This window comes from Pan troglodytes, chromosome 18 (assembly GCF_028858775.2).
Source record: "Pan troglodytes isolate AG18354 chromosome 18, NHGRI_mPanTro3-v2.0_pri, whole genome shotgun sequence".
NCBI classification, from domain to species: Eukaryota; Metazoa; Chordata; class Mammalia; order Primates; family Hominidae; genus Pan; species Pan troglodytes.
The window spans coordinates 79,807,265-79,830,029 of NC_072416.2; the positions used below are offsets into that span (position 1 = coordinate 79,807,265).

The following is a 22,765-nucleotide window of genomic DNA, read 5'->3' on the forward strand; positions in this document are numbered from 1 at the left end:
TGACCTGGGGCTCAGAGCCTCTTCTGGGAACAGGGGCCTGCCTGCAGCCCGCACCCACAACGCCGTAGCCCACCCTCCCCCTGCACCCACAGTGCCGTAGCCCACCCTCCCCCCGCACCCACAGCGCCGTAGCTCACCCTCCCCCCGTGCCCGCAGCGCCGTAGCCCACCCTCCCCCTGCTGCTTCCACCACCTTCTGGTTACCTGGCCTCCACTCTCAGAGCCTTGTGGGCTTGTTTCTGGATCTTGTCCTTGTGTCACCAAGCATTCTTGACACTTCTTCAGGATCTCTTGGCAAATCCGATATCCTCTTCACCCGACTCTGCTGGCCCTCACTGATGTGATGGAAAGAGCTTTGCAGTGGCCAGAGCCAGTTTTCACTCCTGAATTGTCCCTTTCTAGCTGCTTGACTCTGGGCAAGTCTCTTGACCTCTCGGGGCCATGATAGGCTTCTGTGCACAGAGAACACCAACAATCCTCTGGCAGAAGCTGCGGCTGGCCACCCCCTCAGCATCGCGTGAGGGCTGCCAGCTGTGCACCAGGAACACCTGTGACCCTGCAGAGCGCATGCTTTTTTCTGGCCGTGGGATCACTTTGGCCTGGGCACACGGCAGTCAGAAGCCCTGAAGAGTAGGCCAGGCGCAGTGGCTGCCGCCTGTAATCCCAGCACTTTGGGAGGCCGAGGCGGGTGGATCACGTGAGATCAGGAGTTCAAGACCAGCCTGGCCCACATGGTGAACCCCATCTCTACTAAAAATACAAAAATTAGCTGGGCGTGGTGGTGCACACCTGTAATCCCAGCTTCTTGGGAGGCTGAGGCAGGAGAATCACTTGAACCTGGGAGGTGGAGATTACAGTGAGCTGAGATCTCACCACTACACTCCAGCCTGAGTGACAGAGCAAGACTCTGTCTCAGGAAAAAAAAAAAAAAAAAAGCCCTGAAGAGTTTAGGGAGCTAATGGACAAATGGCCAGCTCTCTCACTCTTTAGGAGCGTCAACTCTGAGTGTGATCTGCACTGTCCCCTAGAGCCCCCAGCAGGAGTGAGCCCTCATTGCCCATATCATGTGCTTGACAGTGCCCTGTTTATTGACTGTCTTCTCTTGCCCGTCTCACTTCCCCACTCTCCCCACCAGTATTTCCTGCTGTTCCCTCTCAGATCAGTAAGCCATTTGCAGTCAGTCCCTTGTCTCAGGGTCTTCCCTATGACAAGCCCCCAACTCATGGGATACTGTGAGGATTGAGTGGGATAAAGCTCATAAGAGCTAGCACTGTGCTGGCACATGGTATGTCCTCATGAAATGTTAGCCCTTGGTACAAGCCCTGGGACCTTCTGGCTCTGAATACAGCCTCTGCAGACTCTCCCATGGATGCCTGTGAAGCAAGGGCTTGGGCCCTCCCTGGAAAGCTGTTGTCCTCCCTGCTCGAAGGAGGGGAGCTGTGGATGAGCTGAGGCTGGGTGTACCGACCCCGAGGACTCGTCTCTGAAACTGCGTTGGTGCCAGCATTGCCCACTGGGTCCTGCTATGCCTCAGGCTGGTTGCCTCTGCATCTTGAGTGGCATCTGTGTGTGGAGAACAGGAGATTGTACTCATGGCCACCCACCTCAGGGCTGGTTGTATTTTGCAAAGTTTAAATGAGACTTCGCTGGAATGATGTTCACCAAATATTAATGGTGGCTATTTCTGGGTTGTGGGATTTTTGAGGCCTTTTAAAACTCATCCTCTTCTTTGTGCTTTTCAGTACAGTTGAGATTTTTTGCAATGAGCATGCATCATCTTTAGCAAAAGAATGAAGTCATTAATCTTTCAAAAGTAAATAATGTGCAGCTGATCAGAAGAGTCCACTTAGAGCCCAGACTCCATGCAAATGTAAGACACGGGTATGGATCACTGTGGTTTGCTTTGGGGCTTGATATAGGGTGGATTTTGTGTGATCATTTCATGGTCTTTTAAAAATTAAACAATTCTCTGGGTACAAACTAAAACCACAGACTCTGAGGCTCAAAGGAGCATTCATCCTCTGGAGCGGGTAGGGTTCTTGCTTCAGACATGTTGTGTTTTGCACAGATATTTCATTGTGCTATTCAGGCAGCATGTCCTGCTCACTGCACTAGGACAGGGTGGCTTCGGTTGACAGTAACTAGGAAGGAGGCTGGTTATGGTTCCAGAGACGCCTCAGTGGACTGGGTGCGTCTCATCGTTAATGAAGTTCAGCCAGTAGTTACTGTCACCATCATCAACATCGACAGCATGTTTACTCTTCACTGTACACTCACCCCCGACAACTTGCCACGCGTTTCTTCCTGTCCTCGTAGGGTCTCCAATGGCTGGCAAGTGAATGTTCCTGGTCTTTCCCCTCCCGCTCCCTGGGGAATGCTGGGCTGCCTTGGCCTCCTCTGCTCTGCTGGGCCTATGAGAAGAGCTGATCTCTTTCTAATTCTTGATGCGCAATGGGTGAATGGGCAAAGAACAGTAAGACCAGGTGCTGGAAGGAGGAAAGAAAGGTGGGCAGGTGGGTAGATGAAAGAACTAGAGAGAAGGAGAAAGAAGGAGCAGAGAGAGGAGAAGGGAGAGATGACGGGAAAGATTTGGGGTGATGGGCGGGGGGAATGAAAACCGTCTTTGGTGTGAGTTCATGGGGGCGACACCAGTGGCAATGAGTATATCAGAGGCCCCAGAAAATCATGGGGTGCGGGAAAATAATGGAGAGGAGGAAGATGGGATGCCGTATTGGCCTAGGTTTTACATTTCATCTCCTTCAGTTTTTCAAGAGACAGATTCAGTCTCAGCGTTCCTTTTTGTTACTCTTGGCTGATTTATCTGGACTTGACTTTTGAATGCGGCTCCATAGAGTGGACCACATGGGTCCAGGATGGGTCAGGGTTACAGATTGAAAGAGGTGCCAGTATTTTCCAGCCTGACTTACAGAACAGGACCCTAAGGCTCAGAAGGTGAAAGTTTTCTAGGAAGAACCAGATCTTTCCGACTCAGGTCCACCTCCCGTCCCACCAGTGTGCCTCACCGACAGAAGTAACTGTTCCACTTGGCATGGAATGTGTCCCTCAGATACTTCCTTGATAGCGGTGGGTCCCACGACCACTTGATAATTCCTAGCTCAGAAACTAAGCGGTCAGGGAGGCTCTGGCAGCTTCTAAGTTTCTGTTTGAGCCTTAGCGGTTCAGCAAGGGACCCTCCTCTCCCCCCTCCTCTTTCTGACTTTGGCTCAGAGATTGTGACATGTCACCCCAGCTGGCTGCTGGCACGGTAACACTAAAATTAGGCTCTCCCTAAGGAGCAGAGCACTTAATGAAGGAGTTCATCCAGTTAGAAAGTCTCTCAAGCAGGCCGGGTGCAGTGGGGCAGGCAGCTGCAAAGGCGGGAGCCGGGGCGGGGGTGGAGGGAGTGCTTGGCCCAGACCTCCGCCTTCCGAGGGCCTCCGTTTCCATGATGTCAGAGAGGCGGAACTAACTCTGCCTCAAATCCAGGGAGGCAGCAGCCCCTGCCCCAACCGCTCTCTGGCTTCGACACAGCGCCCAAGCAAAGGTGAGAGCACTCTTGTCTTCCTCACCAGGTGGATACGGAGGGCAGTGCTGGATTTCCCGGGGGAGCATTCCAGGTTTAGTCCCTACCTGGCTGGAGTCTAATTCCTGGCCTTAATCCTGTCTGTCATGTTCCCTAGCTGACTACCTGTCTTCAAGCGACCTCTTGGGATTGACATCGGCGGAAACAGTGCCTTCACCTCAGAGAAAGCCCCTTTGTGGACTGACCATTCCCACTCTTACTGCAATTGAATCCTTGGGGAATGAGTTTGGCAGAAGATATGATCTAAAAGAGAAGTCTCCCCCTTTTCTTTTTGAAGTCATTGAAAACTGTGTGGAGACGATATAGTATGGTGGTGAGGGTCAGAACACATGTTTCTGTCTCAGCTCTGCCAATTCTAGAGCCCTGGGCAGATTTTCTAACGTCTTGTGTACCTCGGTTTCTTCATCCTTCTAGCAAAAACAAAAACAAAAAAACAGGAAAAAAGAAAAAGGTCATCTATCAAGGATTATCATTGGGGTGAAGTGAGCCTGTGTGGGAAGTGAGTCTAGTGTCAGGAGGCCTGGCTGCAAACGCACCCCGTGACTTTGGATGAGACCCTTCCTCTCTCGGGGCGTCAGTTTCCTTATAAACGGGGACTGGGCCAAGTTGGCAGTTTCTCAGGGCCCTTTACACCCTAACCCATCTGATTCTTTGATTGTCTTCCATCTTCTGCCTTCCTTACATGAGTAACATGTTGCTGTCTCTATCTCTTTCAACCAGAAAAAGATTTACAAATATAAGAAAGTGCTGAGTAACCCAAGCCGCTGGGAAGTTGTCTTGAAAGAGATCCGGACCCTGGTGGACATGGCCCTGACATCCCCCCTGCAGGATGACTCCATCAACCAGGCCCCACTGGAAATCGTCTCGAAACTGCTCTCAGAGGTAAAACCCCTCCCCTGGACCCCTTTACATTGTTTGCCTTTCCCTCCACCGATCACCGGCTCCATGCCAAGCAGCAGGCGCAGGCAGAGCTCCGTGTGGGCTGTGTTGTCGCCCTGCTGCCGAAGGAGGTGAGCAGTTGCCCACCCAGCCGTGTGTGGGAGTTGGAGAGGGAGGCTTGCCCCAGCTGCTTGCAGCTGCGCTGTCTGGGGATTGTAGGCACCGAAGAGGAGGTGTTGCCCCGTGCAGTGAGAGCCAGTAGTCCCAGCCCCATCTCTGTCTTCCCCTAGCAGTGGCCCGCATGAGCTCCAGGGGTCCAGGGGGATTCAGCTTTCTGCCCTCGTCACCCCACAAAGCCTGTAGATGTGCTCTGTTTAATTTAAACACCATTTTAAAAATCAGGAGATTTCACAGTACAGTGGGAATTTCCAGGTTCTCTTTAAAAACAATCAGAAAATCCAGCCGCGGTTTGCAGCTGGTGCTACCTGATGCCACCCGTCGGCTGGGCCTCCTGTGCCATCTGCTTTGCTGGCCTCCTCGCATATTGAATGTGTGCTTTGTGCCAGGCACCATCTGGGAATTCAAGCAAAGACAAGCCCCCTACCCCCCTGGAGCTTGTGTCCCGGCAGGGGAGACAGGCGGTGAACAATGAAACTCATCAGCGAGTCTGTCCCGCTGTTGGTTAGGCAGAAGGCGCTTCGGAAATGTGCTTCTTTCTGTTTTCTGTTTCAGGTGCTATTCTAGGCGCTTTACAAATATTAATACTGCTCTCGTTTATTTGCTCACCTGGCCCTCTGGGAACACTGGAGTTGATGACTCCTGATTTAAACTGTGCACAGCCACCAGACTGATGCTTCTGTCCCCCTCCCCTGACAGTGATACCCCCAGTCCTGGGTCGCCCCCGTCAAGCTCCCATGCAAGTGCCTGGCTGCCTGGAGCCCTCCCCTTTCTCTGCAGGCCCACACTGGCCGCTGCCCGTGGGACGGGGCCTGGCACCGGCCCTCCGTGTCTGTGCAGTAGAGAAGGTCCCTCACTCCAGGAGGAGGCGAGGTGGGAGGTAGAAAGTAGGTGGCAGTGACAGTCTCAGGCAGAGGGACAGAGGTCAGAGGTGTTGTCCTCAGTTGGGAGACCAGCATCGTTCCAAGAGGAGTAAAAACCCAGGCTGGGAAATGAATCACAGAGTGGCTGGAATTCTGAGCCTGGGTGCTGGATGTCCAGCTCCAGGTGCAGACTTCTCATCTGGAGAAGGGGTCCCTGCTCACCTGTAGTAAGCCAGGCAGGTGCCAGGTGCCACCCAATCTGGAGTGCAGTGGCGTGACGGCTCACTGCAACCTCCGCCTCCTGGGTTCAAGCAGTTCTCCTGCCACAGCCTCCCAAGTAGCTGAGATTACAGGCGTGCGCCACCATGCCCAGCTAATTTTTGTATTTTTAGTAGAGACAAGGTTTCACTGTGTTGGCCAGGCTGGTCTTGAACTCCTGACTTCAAATGGTCCATCTGCCTTGGCCTCCCAAAGTGAGACAGCCTCTCTTTTAAAACTCACATTCTCTCTGAAAGATGGGCCTTTCTGTCTTCACTTCACAGATGAGGAAATTGAGGCCCAGTGATACTGAGTGACCTGCCCAACTCACGTGGCAGGTTTGTAATGGAGCTAGAAGTTCCACCTTAGAGTTGCCAAGCGCTTTTGAGACCAACTTGGCCACCACTTCAGCGCCACCAGGCTCAACCACCACCACACCCTTATTAAATCAGGGCAGTGCTGAGGGCAGCAGACGTGCCCCATTGCCGGCCTCGGGCAAGATTTTTTTTCCCCTCTCAGATGTGCTTCAGGTGACCGCATGACTGTTGGCCTTCACATCCCTCCTTGGGCTTTATTATTATTATTATTATTATTATTATTAACAATGGGGTCTCACTGTGTTGCCCAGGTTGGTCTCAAACTCCTGGGCTCAAGTGATCCTCCCACCTTGGCCTCCCAAAGTGCTGGGATTATAGGCATGAGCCACCACACCTAGGTCCAGACACCTGGCTGAGGGTGCTTCTTGGGCTTTAAAGTAAAAATCTCAAAGGCAGCTGACCCTTAAGTGCTAGGATGGAAGAATAAAGATATTTAAAGTAGGAAAATGGAAGAAGTTTCCATGTGCTTTGAAGCTACCGTGTCAGGCAAGGAGTCAGCATTACTCACCCTACTTTACTGAAGAGAGCTGACATTTAGGGACAGAGCTGGGACTCCAGCCCAGGCTGCCTGACCCAGCATCCACTCATGCACGCTCTGCAGTGGTCAGTTTGATGGCCCTTAGACCTCCCCAGTTTCTCCCAAGGACCCTGCAAGGTAAGTATTAAAATGTATAGAGGAGTAACCCGGGGTGCTGAGAGGTTAAGTAGCTTACACAGGGCCAGTCAGATTAAGTGTTGGGCCAGGACCCTCGCCCGGGTCTGCCCAGTGGTGAAGCTTATGCCCCTGCACATAGATGTGAGATAAACCCGGGTTGATAGAGACTTTCTGGCAAGTATGTAACTATGGAGATGAAGAGTGCGTGTTGTAGGGTCGGAAGGACCTTGTCCTGCCCTCAGTAGCTGGGTGGCCTTGGACGAGTTGCTAGGCCTTTCTGTGCCCAGTTGTTTTCTGTAAATTGGGTCTGAGACGAGTACCTATTTCATAGAATTGAGGATGCGATGCTCTCATATGCATAAAGTGCTTGGCACTGTGCCTAACTTGCAAGGGCCTTTGATACATGGCCACATTTTCATTGTCATAGGGGATGTCTGTGGTCTGAACCCCGTAAGCACCTTCAGCCAGGGATCTGGAGCTAGTAGCTGGAAAAACAAACATCTGCCTTCGACCTCCGTGCCCTGTTTTGGGGCTGGGTTGTTTCTCTGTTCTGTTTGCCCAAGTTGTTTGCAAGGCCTCCTCTGGAGACGTTCCAGGCATCACCAGACCAACCAGAAGGTGGAAGGATCTGGAGGGAGCAGGCAGAGGGGCATCGTGGAGGGAGCTGTTAAGGACGCAAAACGTTCCGAGAAAGAACTGTCCGTCCACCAGCAAAGCAAAGCTGGCTGTCCCCACCCTCCCAGGCCTTTGTTGAGTTGCGTGTAAAGTGGCCGCTTAGCTTGAGAGTCAACTGTTCCCTCTAATGCAGTGGCTATTAGTGGACATGCTCTACCAGGGGTGGAAAATGGCCCTGGGGGAGAGAAGGCTCCCTGTAGAATGCATGGGCTGTCCTGTGACTGGGACAAAGGAAATGGTGTCCGTGATCGCCAAAGCCTTCCTGGAAAGGTGCGTGGGTGGCGGCAAGGGATGGATGTGTCGAGCTGCCCTTGGCAGCCCAAAATAAGGAAGTGCTTCTTGGATGGGTGGTGGAGCACTGTAGCTCAGTGGCAGGAAATATAGACTTTAGAGTAAGGACAGACGGGTTCATATCCTCACTGCACCCCCTATTACCCTGCGCCTGCTAGTCACTGCATCCCGTCAGTCTTAGGCAGCTGATCAGTCAATGGGATAGTAGAGAACCTGTCATAATCAAAAGAAATTGGTGGCATGAGCAAAACAAAGCCCTTACACAGTGCCTGAGGCATAGAGAGCTCAGCAGTCGTAAGGAGAGACCAAGGCCAGGCTTTTCCCCGAGGCTGAAAAATGACTGATAGTTAATAATCTACCATAAACAGGCTGCTCAAACTCCACTCATATCCACTAAAGAAAAAAAGCATGTTCAGATCCAAAAAACATCCTTTCACATGCCTGGATTCTAGGTATCTTGGGTCCGACCTCACCTAGGTCAGGACGTCTCGGGACCGGTAGAGACTCATGTTGTTCATTCAGATGCTGACCTGGCTTCACGGCCTCCCGCAGCCCTCGGGAGCCAGCTTATTGGGCAAAAGCAAATTCATAGCTCGCAAGCTTTTCTTTTGCCTTGGCTGCTGTAAACACATTAGATACCCCCATATGCCTTAAGCCTGTCCAGGTGGTGGGAGCCATGGGGCTCTGTCTAGAACCAGAACAATCGATCTTGCCAACACTGTTCAAATGAGGGGTCTCTTTACAAGCAGCCAATGTGGCTCTTTTAGGAAATACGAATTGGCACCACCAATTTGGTGTGTCCACCAAAACAGACAAGCAAAGCAGAACACACCACGAAACTAGCAAGAAAGAAGGGTGGGCACTTTTGAGTTTTCCTGTGATTCCTTGTTTATGGCACAGCCGTCTCTTTCTTTGTTCAAGTACTCACAGATGGCGGCACAGGTCGAGCATCTCTAATCCTGAAACCTGAAATGCTCCAAAGTCCAAAACTTTCTTTTTTAGAGACAATCTCGCTCTGTCGCCCAGGCTGGAGTGTGGTGGCACAATCTCAGCTCACTGCAGCCTCCGCCTTTTGGATTCAAATGCTTCTCCTGCCTCAGCCTCCCGAGTAGCGAGTACCATGCCCAGATAATTTTTGTGTTTTTTGTAGAGACGGGGTTTCGCCATGTTGGCCAGGCTGATCTTGAACCCCTGGCCTCAAGCAATCCACACTCCTCAGCCTCCCAAAGTGCTGGGATTACAGGCATGGGAGCCGCCATGCCTGGCCAAAAGTCCGAAACTTTCTGAGCATCAACATGACACTCAAAGGAAACGTTCATTGGAGAGTTTCAGGTTTTGCATTCTCAGACTAGGTTGCTCAACTGGTTAAGTATAATGCAGATATTCCAAAATTAAAAAAAAAAAAATGGAAATCCAAAACACATGTTCCCAAGCATTTTCAGTAAGGGATGTTCAACCTGTAACAGTTACCAATTATTTAAGAAAAGTCCAGATTGGGAAGGAAACAGGACCCCTAAAATTTCAGCAAATGTAATCCATTCAACCTAATTATGTTTTTGCAAGTCAGTTGCTAGCATTTGAATTCAGCTAAAACATCTCGGGCCCACTCACGGAACTTCATGTTCCTTGGGAACTTAGTTTGAGAAGCACTGAAATCATATTCGTGTTACTCCTAAAAGGCTGCCTGGCACAGATTAGGACTCTTGAAAGGTCTGTTTCTTTACATACTTATTATGAACCTGCCTTCTGGCTTCTAAGCAGTTTCACTTTGACGAGGGCCAGATCCTCTCCCAACAGCCTATTGAGGTTACTGGAAGCCCTGTTGACCGAAGCAGGAACTGAGTCTCCCCTAGACTCGACTCACTCAAGGTCACATAACTCAAGCCCCGAAACAGGGACAAGAACTCAGTTCTCCCTGCCCCAAAACCATACTTTGTCCCCCTTCCCGACCTTGCCCCTGAGGGTGTTCTGATCTGTTTAATTAAGAAAAAATGACAGTGACAGTTGGTCTGTGACGCTGAAGATGTTTCGAAACTGTGGATCTTGAAATCCAAATGCTCGTTTTCTTAATTTTCTTTTGTTTTGTTTTCCTCCTGCTGTCTCCATTCAATCCTTTAGAACACAAACTTGACCACCCAGGAGCATGAAAACATCATTGTGGTAAGTTCCTCTCGAACACGCTCCCTCCACCCACCTCCGCCTCCTGGAGCCTACAACCCTTTTCCTGGTTTGGGGTAATTCTGGCGCCTGCGTAATCCACCAGCATCTGGCCTTGCTCCGTTTTGTCTTTTCTAGCAAGCCGGACGCACCTCCCTCTGCCTTTGCATATTTCAGAGCCCCAGTTGATAGGAGCGGGAGTGTAATTGTCTGTCTTTGAGGTTTGTAGCAAATGTATCATAATCGCCTCCTCCTTCCTGCGTCTGCCTAGGGAGTTGAAGGCAGGAGATGGCAGAGCCCGTATAATTTATTCAGAGGCATCACCCCATTAGCTGAAAGGTAAACGTTCTCTTTCTTGCCCCAGGACATGTCTCCCAATTAATCCACAAATAGAACTTGGATTTAATTCCCTGTGATACATAAAGTGAGATGCTATTTTCTGGGGCTCTACCATGATGTAAGCATTTTTGGGGTAAAATATCTTCCTGGATGACTTTTAGCTACGAAACCTAACTCTCACTTGAGAGAAGAAAGAAATGAAATTGCACCTGCTAGATGGTAAGCACCATGCTATGTATTTGAATTCACAGATAACCTAGTCCCTAAGGAGTTCATCATCTATTGTAGGAAGACAAAAGTGATCACCGCAAAAAATAGAGACATTGAGTGCAGAGAGTAAGTAGAGTGATAAACTCCCCTGGGAAAGGAGCCAGAAAGCGTCCTAGAGGTAGTGCTATCTGAGCTGGGTTTTGAAGGATCAGTAGGAGTTTTCCAGGTGGCAACACGGGATAAAAGCATCCCAGAGAGAAGAAACAAAATGTGCAAGAGCACAAAGATTTAAAGCAACGTAGTGTGTTCTGGAAGCTTCAGCATTGCTGGAGCATAAAGCATAAGGAAATGAGAAGCAGGCGGATGGGAGATGAAATAGAAGCAAGAGGCAGAGCCTTTTGTGCCCAGGAGGGGACCTTGGAACTAACCTGCCTGGGATGTCTCCTGGCTGCAAGGTACAGAACAAGAGCAGCATCAGTCACTAGGCCCCTCACGCTCCTCTAGCCGAATCAGGGCCTTGGGGGACCCACTCAGTCGGCCCTGGCAAGCCTAGCTGGGTACTGTATGCACAAAATGAGGTAAGCCCCAGGCCTTTGATTGTGGAGAGTCAAGGCAGCAGCTTCTGCCTTTGCTGTCAGCTCCAGTGTCTGGCACGTAGTGGGCTCTCAGTGGGTGTTTGCTAATGCTAACAGTATAGAGGTTTTCTCCATGCTTTCACCCGGACTATCCATTGCCTTCTCTTGCCAGAACAGGAGGACAAGTCAACCTGGGCACCCCCAATCACTCACCACCACCTTTTTCTGGCATAGTATTAATTCGTCAATTCATTTAACGAACTTTGCTGAGCATGTGAGTCTGACTATGTGCCAGACACAGATAGAGAGCTGGACAAGCCTTGAGGCCTGCCATTGAGGACTGAATGTGTGCTGAGAGAACCTGGCAGATCAACAGATAATACAAAAATAACATGGCCAAGGGCTGAGGTTTGTTCTGGGTGTTAGAGGGGGTGCAGAGGATAGGTACTTAACCTCTGTCAGGGAGGGTCCTGGGAGGATGATGATGGAGGACTTCCAGGAGGAGGTGACCAAGCTGAATCTTAAAGGATAGATAGGAGAATGTCAGGTAAACGGAGCAAGCTGGGGAAGGCAGTCCAGGCAGGGGGACTTACATGTGCAAAGGCAAAGTGGTAAGACGGGCTGCTGCAGAACCAGGAGCAAGCATGAGAGCTGGAAGGAGGTACTGCCTTCCTCTCCCTGCCAGCAACACCTGTGGGTCCCACTGAGTGCCTGGAAGCCCTGGATGGAGGACAAGGGCTTGCATTCAGGACAAGCCTGGGAAAGAAATTTTGATCTGAGAAACCCAGGCTGCATTTATCCAGCTAATGTGGCTGAACTGAACCCTTAATTGGGTCAGGTTGAGCTTCCCGGCTCAGCAGGAATGCCTGAGAACAGGAAAGAATTTGATCTGAGGGTCTGACCCTCACCCCTGCATTTTACAGCCTCCCCTTCCAGCATTCTTTTATTACTATTGCTGTTGTCATTATTATGACGCCTTCTGGAGCCTCCTTTCATTCCAACAGTTACATCCTCTTATTTGCCCTATTGGCAATTAGTCTTCTTCGGACATGCTTGGTAGTTTTTTATGCGCTAATTTTTCTACCATAGCTTGAGTTGGTTTTATTCATTCCATTGGCCAGGCAATAGTAACCATTGTTGGTCATGGACCAGGAGTCCAAACCCTAGCTGTGGTCCGGCTCACTATGGAAGGCGCTCACCATGGTGGTGAAGAACATGAGCTGAATCTAGGTTCAAGTTCAGAATCGAGTTCAGACCCAGACCCCAGCCATACTAGCTGTGACAGAACTTTTAATTTTACTTAAAATATCATTTTGCAAGTATTTCTTTTTTCTTTTTCTTTCTTTTTTTTTTAAGGCAGAGTCTCACTCTGTCACCCAGGCTAGAGTGCAGTAGCACGAACTCGGCTCACTGCAACTCCGCCTCCTAAGTTCAAGTGATTCTCCTGCCTCAGCCTCCCAAGTAGCTGGGATTACAGGGGCGCACACCACCACACCCAGTTAATTTTTGTATTTTTGATAGAGACGGAGTTTCCCTATGTTGGCCAGGCTGGTCTCGAACTCCTGACCTCAAGTGATCTACCTGCCTTGGCCTCCCAAAGTGCTGGGGTTACAAGCATGAGCCACTGCGCCCAGCCAATTTTGCAAGTATTTCATGAGTATGAGTATGTTTTCATCAGGAAAAGAGGATTTCATCCCATCCCAGTGCCCTCCTTAGAAACACCTTGTTTTCAGGTGGTGACAAACCCACACAGACAGATACGGTTGTGGATTTTGGGGGGATTTTTTTCTTTTCTTTTATTTTCTGCTTTTAATATGAATGATGTGATGCAGAATGTGTTGCTCTGCATTTATTTTTTCACTTCACAATATGGCCTGGAGATTGTTTGAAGTCTTTCCGTGGCTATCTACCCCACGGTTCCTGATGCTTGTTTGTTGTGTTTCAGGCAATCGCTCCTTTGCTGGAAAACAACCACCCACCACCAGATCTCTGTGAATTCTTTTGCAAGGTACGGGATTGCTGAGCTGGGGCTGTGGCTGCAGGAAGTAACCTCCCTCTGTGTGCACACCAGGGATTGGGTTTGCACAGAAAGGCCGAAAACCTGGGCCCCACCGTCTTGGGTCACGGTCCCAGACACAGGCGGAGGGCATGCCTGGCACCCATTCTTAGGGCTACACCCACCTCTCTGCCAGACAGGTAACAAAGAGTCACAAGGGGAACATCTTGCTTTTCCTTGGAATCACTTCCCGCCTGTCTTAGGAGACAGGTTGCTGCAGATTTCCTGGGCTCCTGACGTCAGAGCTGGGTTATTATTAGCCAAGGTTCCTCTGCGCAGTGGCTGGCCCACGGTGGGGTGCGGCTGTGGGGCTTTCCCTGAACACGGGAGGCAGCATGGTGCTCCAGGTTAGCTTAGAGGAGCTGTGGAGCAGGGCATCCGCTGCCAGGCACCCAGCACCAGCCTTGCAGTGGGATTCACATAGGACATGCCCAGGGCACATCGGGGACCAGGCATTTCTCATTCCCAGGGCACATCTTTGTGGCTCAGGCCGAACCAGCACACAAACCTGTTTTGTTCTTTGCTGTGTGGTTTTTTTAGCATAATAATTTTATGTCCTTGGAGAGACATGTTCTCAGCACTCCCCTGTCATACCCCTGCTGCCCCGCTCAGCTGGTCGTCATCCCTCCCCGCTCCCATTACCTGCCTCCTGCCAAGGTCACCCGCTGTCCTTTGGAGAGGCGTGGGCTGTGTCCAGCAGTGGGGACCAGCCTGTGGGGTAGAATAGCAGGCCCCTGGGAGGAAAGGGGGCTGTGGTGCGCTTGATTTCCCTTGCCGCCCCTTCCCGGCCCCCCGCCCTCCACCCCCCACCCCAGGGAGTCCTCTGTGTATGTGTCAGGGGACGGGAGCTTTGAAAGGGAGACAAGATTCAGTTGTCCTCCTGGAGTCTGCCTCCCTATCAGGATTCCTTTTCTAGCAATCCACACACCTTCTGGTCTGAGTGCCCAGGGTACCTGTCAGGGTCTGGACCCCCTGGCCTTAATGTGGGCATGTGCAATGTGTGCCCCCTGGCCCAGGGAGTGAACACCCATGAGTGTGTGTGTGTGTATACAGGTGTGGATACACACAGGCCCCGGGCTCCTCAGGACACACAAGGGCCTTGTCTGTCCCCGGGACTCATGGGTATCATGCCCCCAGAAGAGTGGAATTAAATAACCCAGTATCCTGAGAGAACGGCCAGCTGCTCCTCTGCCTGTCCCAACAGGTCACCTCCTCCATCTCCTGTCCAATTTAACCCAAACCTGCCCCATGCTTGCCTCTCAAGCTTAGGATTTCACCCAGATCTCATGATTCTCAAAGTCTGGTTCTAGAACACTGGATATTTGTTGTAGAACAGGATACACTTGCCTCACTGTGTTTCCTACCTGAGGCTTCACTTGCCTCACTGTGTTTCTTACCTCAGCGTTCCTAGTAGCACAGTTTGGAAAGGGATGAGGTAGAAAAAGCTACCCTTTTTGGCATTCTTTGCTGTAATCCTGTGTGGGTGTTTCAAAGAGGGCCGTCTGCCTTTTGGAGGGAGGGGGGTCCCAGCCATGTGGGATGCTTCTTTGGCTATTTTGCCTCTGGGAGTTGGAGCCCAGAGAGGAGAGCTTGAGGGGACCAAAGCCTCCCGCGCTGCATCCGCTCTGCCAAACTCCTGACAAATTCCAAGATCTGAGGAAAGTTTATTCATCTTGCTTTCTCAGGGGAGCCCTGATTTCTCTTATCCCAGGTCCAGCATCCTCATCCGGGGGCCGGGTGGGTGATACACGTGTGCAGGACACGAGGGAGGGGCTGGGCCTTGTCCTCACAGCCTGTGAAGGGCTTCCTTTCCAATATGAAAAACAAAACACCGCGCTGGTGATGAATTGGGCCTGCAGACTGCCACCCGAGTGCTAAAGCCACCAATTGAAGAGTCACAGAATTTTCAACACCCTGGTGGTCAAATGCCAAAGCCCTCGTACTATCATACCCAATTTCCAAGGTCTTTCAGACCAAACATGCAGAATCTTAGCTTTACAGAAGTCTCATTATATATTAAATAAGGACCCTGTCAGAACGCCTGTGTGTACCATCTGAAACAGTCTCAAGCTTTAAGGTCAAAACCAAACAAAAAGCAAACAAAAGCTCTCATCTCGTCTACTTTTTTAACTCCAAAAAAAAAAAAAAGAAAAAAATTTTAAGGCTATGGCACTCGTAGGTATTTCCCCAAATGAGTTCAACACACCTGTCCACACAAACATCTACATGTAGACGTTACAGCAGCTGTATTCATGACTACCAGAACCTGGAAGCACCCAAAATGCCTTCCAGTGGGTGAATGGATAAATAAACTGTGTAACAATGCAGTGTTATTCAGCACTAAAAAAAAACGAGCTAGCAGACCACGAAGAGAAAGGGGGAGCTTTAAATGCATATTAGTAAGTGAGAGGAGCCCATCTGAAAAGGCTGCACACTGCATGATTCCAACTACAGGACATTCTGGAAAAAGCAAAACTATGGAGACAGTAAAATGATCAGTGGTTGCCAGGGGTTGGGGAGAGGGAGGGATGAATTGGCTGAGCACAGAGGATTTTTAGGGAGTGAAACGACTTCCTATGAGATTACATTGGTGGCTCCAGGACATTAGACATTTGTCTAAACACCCAGAGCGCACAGCACCAAGAGTGAACCCTAAAGTCAACTGTGGACTCTGGGTAACAATGATGTGTCAGTGTGGGGTTCTCCATTGTAACAAATATCCCACAGGGTATACGTGCTACATTTGTTACACCGCACGGTCCTTTGGGGAGGCGTGGGCTGTGTCCACCAGTGAGACCAGCTTGTGGGGTAGAAATGCAGGCACCTGGGAGGAAAGGGGACCGTGGTGCACTTTACCCCCTGCCCAGAGAGTCCTCTGTGTGTGCATCAGGGGACAGGAAAGGGAAACAAGATTGTGTTGTCCTCTTGGGCCCTGTCTCTCCACCAGGATTCCTTTTCCAGTGCCCCACATGCCCACTGGCCTATGTGCCCAGGGTACGTTTCAGGGCCGCCTGGATCGCCCCCACCCCATCCTTAATAGGAGCATGTGCAGTGATCGTTGGGGAGGCTGTGCGTGCCGGGGGCAGGGCGTATCTGGGAAAGCTCTCTACCTTCCTCTCCGTTCTGCTCTGAACCTAGAACTGGCCCCCCTCCAAAATAAACTCATTTTTAGAAAGCAGTGCAGCAGTGTTCATCAAGGGAACCCAGGCACCCACAGCTGGGCTCACTGTCCCCAGCCCTGCTAGCAGCCACGGGCTGTGTTCAGAACATTCTTAGGGCCGCAGTAACTGTACCCCACTCTGTCCCCAGCACTGCAGAGAGCGGCCCCGGTCCATGGTGGTCATCGAGGTGTTCACCCCCGTGGTGCAGCGAATCCTCAAGCATAACATGGTGAGTCACCCTGCCCCAACACCCAGACCCCAGCGCCCAGAACATGAGGCCCCGCGCGCCTCCCTGGCCTTTTGCGTTGGCACAGATTTGGGGAATGTGGTTGGCCCAGCGTGACAGCCAGGAACTGGGGTTGAGATTCTGGTTAAGGACTTTTGGGGGTTTTGTACAGCTTGTCCTCCATTACGGCAACAGGAAGAATCTTTTTGCAGTTCCTAATAATTACAAAAATACCGCAACTGGAGGAGAAGAGGAAAGCCTCCCGGGAAGAATAGGCCCAAATAATGTCTGTAGATGCCCCACCCTCAAGGACCCAGAGTGCGACTTTGCACTCCTTTAATGTGGGCTGCGCACAGCGAGGTCCTTCCAGAGAGCACTGTATGGAAGGGGGCAGGAGTAGCCTTGCAGTGGAGAAACCAGACACACTCAGCCTCAGCCAGGTGATCAAGGTCAACATCGACAACAAGCCAGTTAGACAGAATGTTCCCTTCATAGGACGTATAAAAACGACACTTGACCTCTATGGTCTTCCTTCCAGTAACCCATCACCCCATTCCAATCATGAGAAAAACATCAGACAAATCCCGACAAGGGGACAGTCTACAAAGTACCTGGGCGGTACTCCCCACGGTCAAGGTCATCAAAAACAAGGAGATTCTAAGAAACTGTCACAGCTCAGAGTAGTCTACGGGGGCGTAACGACTAAATGTCATTTGGGGCTCTCCATGGGATCCCAGAACAGAAAAGGGACATGAAGGGAAAACTGAGGAAATCTGAATAAAGCTTGGCCTTTATTTTTTTTTTTTTTTAAATACAAAAGCAGGATTTAATTGCACACTTAGAGCGGGTGGGGCGCTTGTAATCTGTGTGGCCCCTTGGTGTTCCCTCATCATTCCAGGGACAGCAGCAAATGCCATTATTTGCCCTGTGTGACACGAGGAAACTGAGACTTAGCTAGGTCCACTAAGTGGCCACAGGGGCCACAGGTAGGAATAAGAATAACATCTTTTTGCAGATGCTTATTGAACACTTTCTTGGAGTCAAGAGTGTGGTGCTCTTTGAGTGTATTGTGTTATTAACCCTCATGCCCTTCCCATGACACCTGTGCATAGGAGGAATCTGGGACCCAGAGAGGCGGGACAGGATAGGCAGGTTCTGATGAGCAGCTGTGGGTGGTCCTGGTGGGAGCTAAGGAGCAGGCAGCCTGAGGCCAGGGCCCATTCCCAATCACATGTTGTACTGAGCCAGCCACCACCTTAGATTTTAGAGTCTCCTGGAGCACGTGAAAACAACTGAAAAAGGGTAACCACACATCATTTCACTTGTGATATAGCTTGCCTGTCTCCACACCATGCCCCTGAAGAATACTATATCACCTACAGCCCCTTCCCCAGTCAGGAATGGAAGTGCATGACACATGTGCTCCTCTACCCCTTCCATGCTCATGGCAGACATCATTAATCAATTATAGCACTCTTTCTGTAGAGCCAGAGACAGCGTCACACTCTTTCCCCTCCTGCATTCCAGGCCACCACTACCAACTGAAATCGTGTTAGTACCATAATGAATGCTATGTACCATTCTCTACCCTAAGCGATTGCAAACTGTAAATGAATTGTTGCTGATTTCTGAGCCCCTCCTAGATTTGGGGTAAATTCATTTCTTGTTTTCAGAACACAGGGGATAGGGACACCCTGTGCAGTTCTTTCTCCAGGACAAGGAGACTCCCCACTGGGGGATGGGGCGGGGTTTCTGCCTTAATTTGGGCGCTCATAGTTTCAAGGAGGAGCTCTTTCTGGCTTTGGCCAGCTGGAAGGAAAGGGGCCCTGTTTGTTAACTTTAAAATCACTACAGGTGTAGTGTATGGAGTGGGCTGTGCCATGCTGGAGTTCAGAGCAAAGGTTCTTCAGGTTTTCTTGCGAAGGACCTTAACTTGTCAATGGCAGAGCCACACCCCCGGGACATACTTGGCAGAGGAATGCCTCTTCAGGCACATAAACATTTTTGCATATTCCATGTTAGTCAATAAACCGTTTCATAAGGGTTCTTTGGGGACATCTGACTTCAAAGGGAAAAAATTCATAATTCAGACAGGCTCTCGGGGCTTCACCATACAACACCTCTCTTGTATTTGGTTAGTTTTATGGGCCTGGAGTGTTGACCATGTAATAATTTTCTCTGTAAAAATCAGAACCGCTCTGGGCAGACCCAGAATTTATAGTATCTGTGGCAGTCTGGCAGAGAGTAGGGACCCTCAGCCATGAGTCCTCGCCTCACTGGTAAGGAGTACCCCCTAAGTGATCCCAGGTGTCTGGGGATGCTTTAACGCACCCAGATCCCACCTTGCTCTTGGCGCCTCCTAATTACACACCATGAGCGGCGGCGGCAGAGAACTGCTGGGAGGACCGAGGGCGATCCGCCTCTCGTGTAGAAGAACAGACTGTATTAAACAGTGATTATGGCCATGCCAGGCACAGGAAGACCTGACCTCATGGAATCCTAACAACACAGGCGGTGGGCGAGAGAGAGTTTGACATTTACTCACTGAATGCTCCCTGATGCTTAATGAGTGGCATGGGTCAGCAGCACCGTTGTGGAGCTGGGGCTCTCAGCTGGTGTGGGGGGTCATGTCTCTGGCTAAGGAGCGTACCTAGCCTGCCTAAGCCTTGAGCCTGTTGGGGTGGCATGAACAGTGACTGCTCTTCACCCCAAATGCAGTGTTTCTCCTTAAGGAGGCACTCAGACATTTAGGAAACGGGGAGAACGTAGCCACGGTGCTGTTCTGGGATTTGGGGGCTCCCCCATTCTGGGTGCATCTCTTGCAAATATGTGCCCCCTTTCATGGATGAGCAAACTGAAGCTTTGAGAGTCTCAAAGAATGTTCTTTGCTAGACTGAAATAAAAACTAGAAACAAAAGGAAGCGGTTCTTTAGTATGTTCCTCTGGAGATTCAGTTCAAATAATTCGCCAAACTGCGTTCTGAACAATGACCATGTATCTCTGTGCCCCCACGCCACTCGGAGTGTTCTTGTGGCAAAGGAGGCGAGAAGACATGGCTGTGGTCCCCAGTGGACCGCCAAGTAACCTGACCTCCAGTTTTCCAAGGGGAGTGTATTTTTCAGAGGCTGCTGGATCCCTCTGTAAATGTTTATTTCCATGGAAATGACCTTGATTATTCAAAAATCTAATAGCTAAGATGACAGTTACCTTAAGTCTCTGTTGAAGCAGTTTACAAAATCATAAAACCCTCGTGGTGGAAGGGGGCTAGAGATCACTTCTGTGGACCCTCATTCCATAGTGGGGTCAGTGAGGCCCAGAGACAGACGTGGTAGCCCAAAGCCAGATTAAATACTTGTGAGGCAGAGCCCTCATTTTCTAACCCGGGAGGGAGGGAGGGAGGGAGAGAAAGAGAGAGAGAGAGAGAGAGAGTGTGTGTGTGTGTGTGTGTGTTTGTGTTCATGCCAGTGCGTGCATTTTTCTGAACTTGCTCCGGGGGCTCTGCTTCCCTCTTTATGTAGCAGGACAGTCCTAGCAGGCAGACGAGTGAAAGCTCCCCCTGCGCTGTCTCTCACAAAGGACCCCTTTGACTCCACATGAAGAAGCCCCCAGCAGCTCTAGAAACTCTCTCCTGGGAGCCTGCGGGAGGGAGTGGTAGGAACGGGTTCCACTCAGAGCTTTCATGCCAGCTTCGGGGTCAGTTAGACCTGAGGGGGGTCTCTATTTCTGTTCTACAGCTTGAAGTCCTGATTCAGGCTGCTCTCTTTAAAAAATGGGTTCCACTGAGATGGGTACAGAGGGACAGGTCTGGAGACTCCAGGCTCCCCTCCGTGGTCAGCCACATCACGTTTATGGAGGGTCGGGGGTATGACAGTGCTGCTCCTGACTGGCCAGACACAGCCCGAGCGGCTGGCAGTCCCAGCACCTCCCCAGCCCTGGCCACGACCCTGGGAATGAATGCAGCGGCCAGATTCACAGGCCCCTGTCCGGCCCATGCCTCTCTCCTGCACCTCTGTTCTGTTCCTGGCAAGCCCCAAGCCCCCCACTGGGCTGGGCGCCGACTTCCTGCCTCCTGGCAGAGCAGTCTGTGCCGTGGCCCCTGTCTTCCTGACACCTGGAAGAGGCCGAGCATGGCAGCCACCACATATGGCCCTCGGCCGGCACAGGCAGGGTCCCTGTGTCCTTGACCTGGCCCCTCGACGGAGCCCCGCAGTGGACCCTTTAGTTCCGGGGGGCTGGTGAATGGAGACGTGTAGTTGCTGCTTTCCCTAGCGTGGCACAGATGGGGCCTCCAACCAGGGTGGTGTCCCTGTCCCCTCATCATAGTGACACATGCCAGTGCCTCCCCTGCCACTAACGCCTGGTGCCCAACTCCTCATTGCACATGTATGCCTCTGTCCACAGCAGCCTGTCACAAATACACATCCATTCACACCCACCTCACACTCACTGCCTTCCACACCCACCTCACACCTTCCACACCCACCTCACACTCTCCTCCTTCCACACCCACCTCACACTCTCCTCCTTCCACACCCACCCCTGTTACCTCTTTCCACACCCACCTCTCACCTTCCACACCCACCTCTCACCTTCCACACCCACCTCACACTCACCTCCTTCCACACCCACTTCATACCTCCTTCCACACCCACTTCTCACCTGCTTCCACACCCACCTCTCACCTTCCACACCCACCTCTCACCTTCCACACCCACCTCTCACACTCACCTCCTTCCACACCCACCTCTCACCTCCTTCCACACCCACCTCTCACACTCACCTTCCACACCCACTTCATACTTCCTTCCACACCCACCTCTCACCTCCTTCCACACCCACCTCTCACCTCCTACCACACCCACCTCTCACCTCCTTCCACACCAACCTCTCACCTCCTTCCACACCCACCTCACACCTTCCACACCCACCTCACACTCACTGCCTTCCACACCCACCTCACATTCACCTCCTCCCATACCCACCTCACACTCACCTCCTTCCACACCCACCTCTCTTCTCCTTCCACACCCACCTCTGTCACCTCTTTCCACACCCACCTTTCACCTTCCACACCCACCTCTCACCTTCCACACCCACCTCACACTCACCTCCTTCCACACCCACTTCATACCTCCTTCCACACCCACTTCTCACCACCTTCCACACCCACCTCTCACCTTCCACACCCACCTCTCACCTTCCACACCCATCTCTCACCTTCCACACCCACCTCTCACACTGACCTCCTTCCACATCCACCTCACACCTCCACACCCACCTCTCACACTCACCTCCTTCCACACCCACCTCTCACCTCCTTCCACACCCACCTCTCACCTCCTACCACACCCACCTCTCACCTCCTTCCACACCAACCTCTCACCTCCTTCCACACCCACCTCACACCTTCCACACCCACCTCTCACACACCTCCTTCCACACTCCACATTCCCCTCGGAAGCACCCTCTCTTGTCCCCCCAGCCTTTCTGGCTCTCTTTTCTCTTTCTCGTCTCATTCGTCTCACAAGTGCCTTTTGAGGGTGGCTTTCTCACAGCCAGAAGCACCTGCTCATCAGATGGTCCTTCAGAGTGGAAGCGCGGGTATCGCGGTGCCATTCTTTGAAGTAGACGCCACCTGTGCTTTCCAGAGGGTTGGTGTCTCCCCATTGCCTTCCACATCAACAGCTCCAGGCAGAGCTCGGTCCCGCCTTTCTTTCTGGTGTCCTGGCTGCCCTGGGCTCCTGCCCTGCCTAGCACCATCCCCTGACTCCTGTCCCCTGCTGTCTCCACAGGACTTTGGGAAGTGCCCGCGACTGAGGCTGTTTACTCAGGAGTACATCCTTGCCTTGAACGAGCTCAACGCGGGGATGGAAGTGGTGAAGAAGTTCATTCAGAGGTGGGTCTCCAGCGCGACGTCCCTCTGTGGCCTAGGAGCCACTTTCCTCTCTGATCCTGTTTCCTCAGATATCCACGGGGGGCTGTCGTGTAATTAAATGAAGACTCCCTCTATGAGGAAGCCCCTAGCCTACTGCACGGTGCCCGATAGGAACTCGGACACAGTGGACCTCAACAACACTGCTGTTTCCTCAGGTCCCACGACCCCTCAGGCTGTAGGTGCTACATGTTTAGGACTCTGTCCCACCCCTGGTGGTCCCAGAGCATCATCGTCGGGTGCTTGAACAATCGCCCCTTAAACATAACCAAGAGGAAGCCAAATGTTCTTGCTCTTACTCACTTTTGGTTCTTGGGGTTGGTGTTTTGGGTTTTTTTTTGGGGGGGGGGGT

At 51.5% G+C, this 22,765-nt stretch overlaps 1 protein-coding gene across 7 annotated transcripts in view; it reads left to right on the forward strand.

The window, feature by feature from the left end:
* CMIP (c-Maf inducing protein) overlaps window positions 1-22,765 on the forward strand; it is a 267,504-nt gene that overhangs the window by 202,984 nt on the left and 41,755 nt on the right. For 6 of the 7 annotated variants that reach the window (XR_010152463.1, XM_024349964.3, XM_054668492.2 and 3 more), the window contains 5 exons: window positions 4,303-4,464; window positions 9,876-9,917; window positions 12,984-13,046; window positions 16,404-16,484; window positions 22,274-22,377. Coding sequence is in view for 6 of the 7 variants with exons in the window: in XM_024349964.3 (XP_024205732.1) it covers window positions 4,303-4,464; window positions 9,876-9,917; window positions 12,984-13,046; window positions 16,404-16,484; window positions 22,274-22,377 (452 nt within the window). In the remaining variant the exon portion in view is untranslated. Of the gene's footprint in view, window positions 1-3,289; window positions 3,544-4,302; window positions 4,465-9,875; window positions 9,918-12,983; window positions 13,047-16,403; window positions 16,485-22,273; window positions 22,378-22,765 lie in introns of those variants that run through there. The other variant, XM_024349970.3, reaches the window with a different exon arrangement.